Consider the following 12541-nt stretch of genomic DNA (forward strand, 5'->3'; position numbering starts at 1 on the left):
ACAGCAGAATTCATTAAATGTTCAAGAGCAGCTGTTGTTAAAGTGTTTAAAGACCGGACTTTCAGCCGAAAATCTGGGTGTGAACGTGCGAATTGTGGCCGTCAGCGACTAGTCAATGTTAGGGCAGAACGGGGGAGGGGCAAGACTGGTACAAGACAACAGAAGGGCAACAGTGCCGTGTCAGATTCCTCGCATCACCTTTCATCATCTCGTGGAGTCATCTCGTGGCCCATCGAAGTACTGATGGGGTGGTCATAATAATCTGGCCACTCAGTATATATACTGTATATATATATATACACATACATACATATACTGTGTACATATAAATTTCCATTGCCTTGGTTCACAATTTAAGCAATCAGGAGGATGATGAGGCTGCTGTTGCATAGATGACTGTTTCATCTGCTTGATGTAGAACAGTGACTGCTCACATTACCATCCCTCTAGAAATCAAGGCATTTAATCAACATCCAGTCTAGAAAATCTCATTAGTGAGACATTAACGACTTAAAAGAGAACTCTCCTCAGGGTAAGCCTGGAATAATAATATGACGCAGCACCTGAATGGTTCTTAAAGGGCTGATACATTTAACCGTTCCCTTCCTGCCAGGGTTCTCGTGTTAGTTTGTATTTCTTCCTCTCTAACAAATACATATTAACAGATCAGTGGAATATATTTTTGCAGACTGCGCTCTCTCTCTTTTGATCTTGTTGAGATTCCTAGAATTTCCTGGACTGTTCAGGCTCTGGTGGTCTGGGGGGCGGGGCTTCATCAGAAGGTACATCCATGTGGATGGACTGAGGAGTGGTCTATGATGTCCTGAATTTTCCACTCCAAACCCTTTTAAGGATGCTCCTCTTGGAAAATAGTTATTAGTGAGCCATTGATTAGAGAGGATCTACTAGAGGGGATGCATGTTATAACTGGACATTTTACAAGAGAATACATTGCCTTCATTCCATGTTCCAAATTTAGACTCATGGGTGCGCTGATTATTTTTATTAGGGGAAGACATCAAGGGTCTAATAGGGGGAGACATCAGGGGTCTAATAGGGGGAGACATCAGGGGTCTAATAGGGGAAGACATCAGGGGTCTAATAGGGGGAGACATCAGGGGTCTAATAGGGGGAGACATCAGGGGTCTAATAGGGGGAGATATCAGGGGTCTAATAGGGGGAGACATAAGGGATTTAATAGGGGAAGACATCCGGGTCTAACAGGGGACACATCAGGGATCTAATAGGGGAAGACATCAGGGATCTAATAGGGGAAGACATCGGGGATCTAATAGGGGAAGACACCTGGGATCTAATAGGGGAAGACACCTGGGATCTAATAGGTGAAGACACCTGGGATCTAATAGGGGAAGACATCAGGGATCTAATAGGGGAAGACACCTGGGATTCAATAGGGGAAGACACCTGGGATCTAATGGGGGAAGACATCAGGGATCTAATAGGGAAAGACACCTGGGATCTAATAGGGGAAGACACCTGGGATCTAATAGGGAAAGACACCTGGGATCTAATAAGGGGAGACACCTGGGATCTAATAGCGGAAGACATCAGGGGTCTAATAGGGAAAGACATCAGGGATTTAATAGGGGAAGACATCCGGATCTAACAGGGGACACATCAGGGATCTAATAGGGGAAGACATCAGGGATCTAATAGGGGAAGACACCTGGGATCCAATAGGGGAAGACATCAGGGGTCTAATAGGGAAAGACACCTGGGATCTAATAGGGGAAGACACCTGGGATCTAATAGGGGAAGACATCAGGGATCTAATAGGGGAAGACACCTAGGATCTAATAGGGGAAGACATCAGCGGTCTAATATGGAAAGACACCTGGGATCTAATAGGGGAACACATCCGGAGTGTATATTTAGAAATATATCCTCCACCCAATATCTCCCCATTGCTCCTCATTTATGACCTACCATGCCTTGTTCTGCACTGTGTCTCTGTGGGGAGACGGCCATCTTGGTAGAGGCAGGACTTTTCTTCCTCATGTTAGAGCCTCCAGCAAGGAGAACAGTAAACAGCGCAGCAGTAACAATACCAAATATCACCAAAAGCACCACCATCAGTCAGAGGCAGCAGTGCCTTAGATCTCACACTGCAGACATTCAGCTATAGTGCCTGGACACACTCAGATACCAGGAAGTGCTCTGCTATTTTTCAGGGGGAATTGTAGGCAAAAGGTACATTTTTCCGGGTGTTGCTCAGGCACAGTTCTAAATTTTACCTGTATCTTAGCAAATCTTTACTATTTCGGTTCCACTTGTCTGCAACTAATATTGTATTTTAGTTACTGCGGTTTGCTATTTTTTTGACAATCCGGACATCACACCATGTTTCCCTGTTTCTCCAGGACTGGCTTTCTTGCCTGCTAGCATTTCATACCTACTATGTACTAACCTGTTTGGGACGCTGTCACACAAGATGGGAAGGTGAGTCAAACATACTGTATTGTATCTACAGCTTATTTTGTGACAGAATAATGTGACGGCTGCTTTCTCTTTGCTTTAGGTGGCTGTGCACACTTCTCGGTATGATTGTGGTTGGAATAAGCCTTATTTGTGTGAGTACATCTTGGTAATCTTGCAGTGGTGAAAATTGTATTTTCAACCTTTTCAAATATGCAGCTTTTATTATAAGAATACAAAGTGATCCTGCCATGAAGGTCCTGGTTCAGACACTTCCTGTTAAGGGGTGACAGCTGCCCCCCAATAGTTCTCTTTTGTTGTCACCTTGTCACATGCGCCCCTGATGGAGACCAAAAAACAGGGGTTACCCATTAGGTTGATCGCGATCTTTCCAGTTGATGGCAAAGCGATCCCTGGTAGACCGCGATGTCCTGTCCTACTGGCGTGGGGCTTCTCTGGATCCCCGCTGCTCTCCCTTATCTGTATGCAGCGGGGATGCGAGGAGCAGTGAACGAAGCGCTGCAGCAGGGGGGGGCGGAGGATGGAGCCGCTATCACAGCAGCACACCGAGCGGTGAGGAGAGAGAGAGAGACGCTTGGCCTGGATCTGACAGCCGGCGGCTCTCTCTCTCCTCACCGCACATGCTGCTGTGACAGGGGCTCCGTCCTCCGCCCCCCTGCGGCTGAAGTGCTTCCCTCACTTCTCCTCGGATCCCCCGCTGCCTCTGCCCGGCAGAGCAGTGGGAAATCCGGGCCTACTGCCCGGGAGAGCAGCGGAGATCCAGAGGAGAAGCTGAGCACCCCCTGTGTGCGTGGCAGAGCGGCAGAGGATCGGTACATATCAGTCATATGTACCAATCCTCTGTGCAAGACAAACACTGGAGCGAACTGGGGACCCATGGTACTATGTATCCCCAGTTATGAATGAACAGGAAGTGTTTTACATCACTTCCTGTTCATTCATGAGTTTCTCAATGGGGAGTAGCACTCTGTACAGAGGCTCCTCCCCATTCAGAAACTGGATGATAGTAAATTGTTTCTGAATGAATGGGAAGCCTCTGTGCTTTCCATTTATTTACAACAGAGGCTGCAGAAAAAGAGGACTCTGTCTCCTCAATTTATTTTTCTATTTTAAAAGGGAAATATCAGGGGGCTGTTTAGACCCCTGATATTTCCTCAACAGTAAAAAAAAAATTACATAAAAAAAAATTTAAATGATTGTGTTTTGTATGAGAATGTGCTCAATAAACACTTATTGCAAAGAAAAAAAAATAAAAATTAAATAAAAAATAAGGGCGCTGGGTGAGTGTTAGACACCGCAGATGGAAAGGGGCAGGACACCTCTCCCCATCTGCAACGTCGGCCACATTCCGCCACACGAGCAACGCGGGAGGACAGGACGCGGCCGCCTCTAGAACTCACAGGAATGCAAGCCTGCCGACTCCCTGCGTTCAGGGGCAGGAGGGGGCGTGGGGTTGTATTGAAGTCAATGGCACCACGGCCATGCCCCCTGCCCACAGTACGATCGCCTGCCTGCATTCCGGTCCAGTGCAATCTGCAAAAATAGTGCTTGCAGTATTTCTGCAGATCGCACTGGACCGGAACGCACTGCGGGTGAGGGGAGTGGCTGCGGTGCCATTGACTTCCATGACCCTACATGCTCCCTCCCCCCCTGAATGCAGGTGATTTTTCGGTGGTAGATCTCATTGAGCTCGTCATTTGAAAAGTAGACCTCCGAACGAAAAATTGTGGGCGCCCCTGCCATAAGCGGTCATGCCAGTACACATTGCACAGGCACAGTCCACCGTTGTCGGGGAGCCGACCCAGAGCAATATTGTGCAGTTCACGCTGGAGCAGGTAGATGTAGACAGGAAGTGGTTGAAAAGGGCTGGAGGAGATGAGGAGCAGTAAGGAAATCAGTAGTTTATGAAAAAAATACAAGGCAACATTTTATCATACAGAGTACATTAGCAAATTACATTTCATCATGTTAGGATTTAGGTCTATTTTAACCACTTGAGTACCCACCTGTATACACGCTTTCATTACCACGCCATTTTTCACTTTTCAGCGCTGTGCTAGTTTGACTGACAATTACTCTGTCATGTAACACTGCAACCAAATACATTTTATATTTCTTTTAAATATATTTTCATATATATCATTTATATTATATTTTTTGAGACAAATAGAGCTTTCTTTTGCTGTTGTTTAACCACTTGCTGACCAGGTGTCTACACCCCCTTCCTGTCCAGGCCATTTTTCAGTATTCAGCGCTGCGATACTTTGACTGACATTTATTCCGTCATGCAACGCTTTACTGAAATTAATTTTATACCATTTTTTGGGGACAGATAGAGCTTTCTTTGGTGGTATTTAATAACCACTGAGGGTTTTTTTAAATTATATTAAGGAAAAATTACTGAACTTTAAAAAAAAAAAAAATTTTTTATATACATTATGTTAGGAAACAATTATTATTACCCAATTTTTTGGTAAAATATAAAAGACGGGGTCACGTCGGATAAATAGACACTAAATATGTCAAGCCTTAAAATTGCACGCACCCGCGAAATCGCAAAAAACTGACCATAGGCGACGCTTTTACCGCTCATCAGTTTAGTGTTATCAGTGATTAATGACCATAGAAGTATTGCTCTCACTGCGACGATATGTAACACGTGCGGTGTAATGGGTGCAATAGTCATTTTCTTATTTTTTTAAAATTCTTTTTCATATGTGACTTTTTTTTTGCAACTTTAATTTTTTTTTCCCATTTTCTTTTCACTTAACGTTATTATCACATTGGGGGCTAAGAAGCCCCCTATGTGATAGCAAAGAGATGTGACAGGTCCTCTTTATGGAGACATCAGGGGTCTCCAAGACCCCTAATGTCACCTAGGGACCCCCATTTAGCTCTCTGTGGCAGCAGAGGCCTCCCATGGTGTTTACAGCCAGCTTGTAAAAATCTCATATGGGATTAGCCAATCCTGCACAGTAACTCGATTAACTTGATTGGCGCTATGCTCCTATCTTCTTTACTGTAAGTATGCAACGAGATCTGAACCAGAGCTCCTCTGAACACGGAAGTGCCATGGGCCACCCACCCAATTAGCTGTGGGCTGGGGGATTTCCCACCCCATAGCTGCACATAAAGAAAAGGGACGGGATGTTTGTGCTGACATCATTGACCTTATATGGCCACATGGTAATATTAGGTCAATGTCATTAACCAAATGTAGCCATGTAACCATATAAGGTCAATGATGTCAGCACAAGCATCCCGTCCCTTTATGTGCAGTTGTGGTTGGGGAATTCTCAGGCCACAGCTGATTGGGCAGAGGTAGAATTAGCTTCCTTCCATGCTTGGAGGGGCCCCTTCTGGGACCAGAGGAGCTCAGGCTCAGACCAGGTTAGATCCAAACCTGAGCTCATCCCTATTAAGGAGCTTAAGAGGGGGGTGAGTCTTTTAGCAAAAGTGCAGTTGTACCCCTATACTGTATATAAACATCCCGCGGGTCACATTTCCATTGAACCCATTAATTGTCAAACTGTTCACATTCTCGACTCATTGTTCGGCATAAGACATAATTCTAAAGTCCTCCAACATCTAACAAAGTATAAGGCCATTCAACATTTCAAACTTTATCCTTCTGTGTGCCGGGCCTTTAACATCTACGTTCTTCCATGTTTCAGGTTCCGCTTGCTGTCAATATTTATGGCCTCATTGGTCCCAACGCCGGGATTGGCATTGCCCTTGGAATGGTGGATGCGTCTATTATGCCTATAATGGGACTCTTAGTAGATCTGCGTCACACTTCTGTCTATGGTGGCATATATGCAATATCTGACATTGCCCTGTGCATGGGCTTTGCAGTGGGTAAGAAAATCGTTATTATTTTTAATCCATATAAAACTGATATTATATAAAGCGTCTGCTCTTGATAGATACAGGTCTGCCATCTTTCAAATATACACTATATTGCCAAAAGTATTGGGACGCCGGCTTTTACACGCACATGAACTTTAATGGCATTAGTCCGTAGGATTCAAAATTGTGTTGGCCCACCCTTTGCCACTATAACAGCTTCAACTCTTCTGTGAAGGCGTCCACGGAAATGTTTGACCATTCTTCCAGAAGCGCATTGGTGAGGTCAGGTTCCGTTCTAGTTCATCCCAAAGGTGTTCTATCGGGTTGAGGTCAGGACTCTGTGCAGGCCAGTCAAGTTCCTCCACCCCAAACTCGCTCATCCATGTCTTTATGGACCTTGCTTTGTGCACTGGTGCGCAGTCATGTTGGAACAGGAAGGGGCCATCCCCAAACTGTTCCCACAAAGTTGGGAGCATGAAATTGTCCAAAATGTCTTGGTATGCTGATGCCTTAAGAGTTCCCTTCACTGGAACTAAGGGGCCAAGCCCAACCCCTGAAAAACAACCCCACACCATAATCCCCCCTCCACCAAACTTTACACTTGGCACAATGCAGTCAGGCAAGTACCGTTCTCCTGGCAACCGCCAAACCCAGACATGTCCATCGAATTGCCAGACAGAGAAGGGTGATTGGTCACTGCAGAGAACACGCCTCCACTTCTCTAGAGTCCAGTGGCGGCGTGCTTTACACCACGGCATCCCATGCTTCGCATTGCACTTGGTGATGTAAGGATTGGATGCAGCTGCTCGGCCATGGAAACCCATTCCATGAAGCTCTCTACGCACTGTTGTTGTGCCAATCTGAAGGCCACACGAAGTTTGGAGGTCTGTAGCTATTGACTCTGCAGACAGTTGGCAACTTCTGCGCACTTCAGCATGCGCTGACCCCGCTCTGTCATTTTACGTGGCCTACCACTTCGTGGCTGTTGTTCCCAGTCGCTTCCGCTTTGTTATAATACCACTAACAGGTGCTCGCAGAATATTAAGTACCAAGGAAATTTCACACATGGACTTATTGCACAGGTGACAACCTATTACAGTACCACGCTTATATTCACTGAGCTCCTGAGAGCGACCCATTCTTTCACAGATGTTTGTAGAAGCGTCTGCATGCCGAGGTGCGTTATTTTATACACCTGTGGCCATGGAGGTGATTGGAAACCTGAATCCAATGATTTGGAGGGGTGTCCCAATACTTTTGGCAATATATTGTATTTACAATCTTCTCTCTATATATAATGAAATATGACTATACATAGGCAACCTCGGCACTTTAGCCAAATCCTAACATGCCTTTGCCTTTGGTAGTCATGACTGTGGCTGCTAGAGTCTTGCAATGCCTTATGAGACTTATGTAGTTGCACAACAGCTGGAGTGCTGAAGTTGCCAACCCCTGCAGTATGCAAAAGATATGCAGGAACCCATAACAATCAAGTCTTATAGTTGATCTCCAGGCAGATATAAAATACACAAATGAATGCATCATTAAATATATATTTTTTTAATGCAATCAGTGTAAGTACCTAAATATGACCTGGTATCACCCTCTTGTAGTCCCTCTTCAGTGAGGCTGGATTGTAAAAGGAAGAAGTAGCACAAAAAGCCAATAAGTTCATATGCTGGCAAGAAGCATGCTGATAATAAGACGAGAAAGCAGAATGACAGAAAGATGAGCCCATCACAGTGCTGCTTCCTTTTCACTGTCCAGCCACAGGCTGAGGGCGGGTCTAGGATGACCTGGGCTTAGAGAAAGTGGGTTGAATGATGCTGACCATTGGACTGAGGACATCTAGTGGCAGAAAAAAATACTGCGGGGGAAATCCCTGAATTGATAGTGAATGTTGCAGCAAAAGCTGGTTTTGCTATTTCATCTTTTAATGGGCTATTGGTTTTTACCTATACAACCAATGTGTATTCAATCAAGCCCTTGCAATACATAGTTGTTGCTTAAGGTTACCATTAGTCTCCATTTCTTGGGTGCAGTCACTGTTTTGAGAGGTTTGTCCCCCAGCGTCAGTGAACAGCAGTTGTATACAGCCAGTTTTGTACATGTGTGATAGCTGCCTCTTGCACTCTGCATCACTTACTACTGACCCCTGAACCCTGCGTTACTTACTACTGAGCTCTGAACTTTGCGTTACTTGCTACTTTTCCCCTACTCATTGTGACGTACGCCCGGCCCAGACCCGCTGTACGTCAATCCCACGTGACCATACACAAGTCTGAACCGAGCGTGAGCGTCACAAGGACGTGCCGATAGCACTCTCAGTCTCACCCTGCGCAGAGATTTCCCATCCCGCAGGACACAATCTCAGGCCAGCAGACTGAGAGCGATCGTCACCAGGGTTGGTTAACTCCGCAGTTAACCCTTTACCCACCAAACTTCCACTGCCACCATGTGTTTTTCGGAACACAAACCGCGCCCAGCAAATGCTGCGACAATTTAAACACTTAAACAATGCCTGTGATAGCGCTGTCCTCTCAGACAGGAATATGATAGGAGTCACTATACAGTAGCACTCTTCAAAGAGCAAGGATACTTTAAGTTCGTATTTAGAGCGTAGAGATAAGCTTAACGATTTTTAATATCGTCCTTTAATAAAAGAAACGGCGCAGAAAATATACAGAAAAAGATTTAATAAAAAGAGACAAAATATATGTACAACAGCAAAATAAAAGGGAATAAAGGAAGAATACTCAACAGTCCGTGAATTGTGAGTTCTGACAGAGTTCAGAGTTCAAGAAGCAAAGTGGAAGTCTGCAGGGCTCTTCTTCCAGCAGACTTCCAGCAGATAATGTCCAAAGATTAAAGGGGAACTCCTCTGCGATGTTCAGACTTCTAGTTCCTCGATGATGTTTAAAACAAGAGCCCCTCTAGTTGCCAACACAGAGTATTTTATTAGACCCTTTTTGGAGGGTGTCCCGGAGCCAGTCCCTAGGCCGGACTGGGGCGGGAAAGCAGGCGGAGGATGAACCTTTAGTTTACCTATCCCCGCCTAACTCCAAGTTAATAAAATGTAACTTGATTTTCAACCTCAGGTTTTATGACTTTTAGAGAGAATGCGAGGGTCCCCGGGGTCACCCCCTCTCCAGACCTGATTGTTGATATAAGATGTCCACTCAGTAATATATGGAGGGCCTAGTGCCATGCCTTTTATTAACGACCGCCATAAAAGCTTACAGAGATATGTTTGAATTCCACTCGGACTGGGCAATAAAAGATCACAGCCAGATCATCTCTTCTGTGGAATGTGGAATGTGGAGGGGGCCTGTCACATCACTAAATGAAGGCCTGCAGGTGCTCTGAACTGGGAGAACAAACAAATTCTATTTTTAATATTCAGACTCAGACCCCCTTATCGTCACACTCATGACCTATGTACTCTATGTGTTACCTGCTAATGTCCCCATGTACTCCATGCATTACCTACTGATGTCCCCTGTACTCCATGCATTACCTACTGATGTCCCCTGTACTCCATGCATTACCTACTGATGTCTCCTGTACTCCATGCATTACCTACTGATGTCCCCTATACTCCATGCATTACCTACTGATGTCCCCTGTACTCCATGCATTACCTACTGATGTCTCCTGTACTCCATGTCTTACCTACTGATGTCTCCTGTACTCCATGCATTACCTACTGATGTCCCCTGTACTCCATGCGTTACCTACTAATGTCCCCTGTACTCCATGCATTACCTACTGATAACCCCTGTACCCCATGCGTGTTCTGCCTTACACACTCCTGACCCTTGCACATGCGTTATGCACTCTTGACCCCTGAAATCCACGTGATACACTTGTCTGATCCCTGCACTCTGTCTATTACACATCCTGGACCCATACTAGTGTAGACTTAGGGTTTATGTAACCATGCATCCTCAACCGCTCCCACTTGTATGAATTTCAGCGGCCAGCTGCACATGCTGCATTATTTCACTCCTTTTAGTGCTCAGGGCTCTTTGTCTTTACATCTTCAATGTATGCTTTTCTCTTCCTCTGCTTGCTGCTTCCTCTTGGTCTGTGTGACCAATTGTCTCAGGGCATGCTAAAAATGGGGCGTCATTTTGTAGGTCTGGCTACAAATGGGGGGTGGTTTTATGGGTGTGGTTCCAAGTGGGCGTAGTCAGTAGGGTGTCCCCAGATTTCATTTTGAAAATCTGGTAACCTTATTGATCTAAAGAAGATTGTACACAGAGGGGTGCGGCCCGCACCCGGGTGACACCATTGGAGGCGTGACACCAAAATGACTAACAGTCATTTTGGTGTTACCCCCCTCTGAAAAGTCGGGCACTCGGTTATGGACCGAGCGCCCGACAGTTTCGGGATAGAGGAGGGGACCCGGCGGCATACCTTATCCCGCCGGGTGACTGTCCCCCTCCTCTCTCTGCCGGCGTCCCTTCACCAAGGCCACCGGCAGGTATCAATAAGATCGACCTGATTGCACAGTCACATTGTACATGGTGAGCCTTACAGTAAATGTTCTCCATTGTCCATTTTGCACCCCATAAATTATTCTTTGCACTGCCCCAATAAACAAGTATGCATGTGGTAAATTGTTGTGGTGCAAGATTTGTGACTAACAGGCCCAGGGTAAAATCCTGGATGGGATTATATCAAACTGCTCAGACCTATAAAGAGGTCCAAACATATCGGTTGAGATGAAATGTGCACGGCCATTTTCGCTGACTGTGGAAGCTGCAAGTCCCTCCAACCACATGATGCAGCAGCTGGTAGTTTGCAATTAGTATAACTGATGAGAAGAACAAATTTATCACCATACCCGACATGATGACCGTGGCACATCCGTGCCATATGCTCATTGACTCATTACAGGGAAGATGGTTCATGTGAGATTATTGGGTGATTTTTTAAATAAAACAGATATTCGGGCAGATATAAAATCAATAAAGTAGAACTGACGCCAACAGTTTTTCTAGCAGGTAACAACCGGCACGCGTTGCTATGACTAAAGCCCAGTTTGGGGCTCAAACATTTTTGCAAATAAAGTATTGGATGGACGGATCCCCTTGCGAATGCCGGTGTTCTGGCGAGAATGCGAACCAGTCGAATTGGCCGACCTCACCATCTGCGTTTGTGCATACACCGGAATTAACAACGAAACAGGCATTTATTTAAAAAGTATTTTGTCTTCATTGTTAATTGTGACCTTTAATAATACAGGCAGTCCCCGGGTTACGAACAAGATAGGGACTGTAGGTTTGTTCTTAAGTTGAATTTGTATGTAAGTTGGAACAGGTACAAATGTAACTCCAGCCCAAATTGTTTTTGTTTTGTTTTGGATAGCATAGGGAAGGGTTTACCCCCTGTCAAGTTTGTTTTGCTGTGTGTGCCCCTGTTCAGAAGATTTCACCTCACTTTCTGTCCCTGTGACAATTGGATTTTGGAAATGTTGGGTTGTCGTGGAAACAAGGATTGGTGATAAAGCTTCAGTGAAGACACCTTTTTCCCATGATCACTCTTACAGGAGGGTAGGGGTAGATTTCATTTCACTTCCTGTTGTCTCAAGGACAGGAAGTAAGGTTAAATCTTTCTAATGAGGATACAGACAGCAGTAAAAACCTTGCAGTGACCCGGAAGAAGAGGTGGGTACCCCTCATCTGCACGTCTAACAAGAGCCAACTCCCTGTAATGTACGTACAGTACTACAAACCAGACCCATAAAGGCGGGCACTCCTCATTGGCACGAGCGCGATAGCATTACAACTACCCCTGCTGTATAGTAATAGCCTCCGTTTGTAAGTAGGAGTGGTATGTAAGTTGGATGTATGTATCTCGGGGACTGCCTGCATGCCATCCATGGCAGTAAATGGTGGATGCCATTTTATGCACATTCACAATTAATATCGTAAGCAATTACATAATAATGTAATTGCTTACGATGTTAATTGTGAATGTGTATAAAATGGCATCCACCATTTACTGCCATGGGTGTCATGATATCAACGGTCACCATTAACAATTACAAATGAATACTTTGTAAATAAATGCCTGTTTCCTCGGCAATCCTGTCTGTGCGCAAGTGCAGATGGTGAGGTCGGCAAATTTGACAGAACACCGGTTTTTACCTGTTGCTCAGTGAAGGCTCTGGCGTTCCAGCAGTGGGATTGGGGACGAGAGGGTAGAGCTGCTCCATGTTTCTAAACTT

General features: G+C 45.3%; 1 protein-coding gene across 1 annotated transcript in view; it reads left to right on the forward strand.

Moving 5' to 3' along the window:
• The window catches only part of SLC18A1 (solute carrier family 18 member A1), a 44752-nt gene that overhangs the window by 30327 nt on the left and 1884 nt on the right, over positions 1 to 12541 (forward strand). Inside the window, exons 11-13 of the mRNA XM_018566205.1 lie at positions 2382 to 2460; positions 2540 to 2591; positions 6132 to 6315. Coding sequence (XP_018421707.1) covers positions 2382 to 2460; positions 2540 to 2591; positions 6132 to 6315 — 315 coding nt within the window. The remainder of the gene's footprint in view (positions 1 to 2381; positions 2461 to 2539; positions 2592 to 6131; positions 6316 to 12541) is intronic.

This window comes from Nanorana parkeri, unplaced genomic scaffold, assembly GCF_000935625.1.
Source record: "Nanorana parkeri isolate BGI_ZX_2015 unplaced genomic scaffold, ASM93562v1 scaffold924, whole genome shotgun sequence".
Lineage (NCBI taxonomy): Eukaryota > Metazoa > Chordata > Amphibia > Anura > Dicroglossidae > Nanorana > Nanorana parkeri.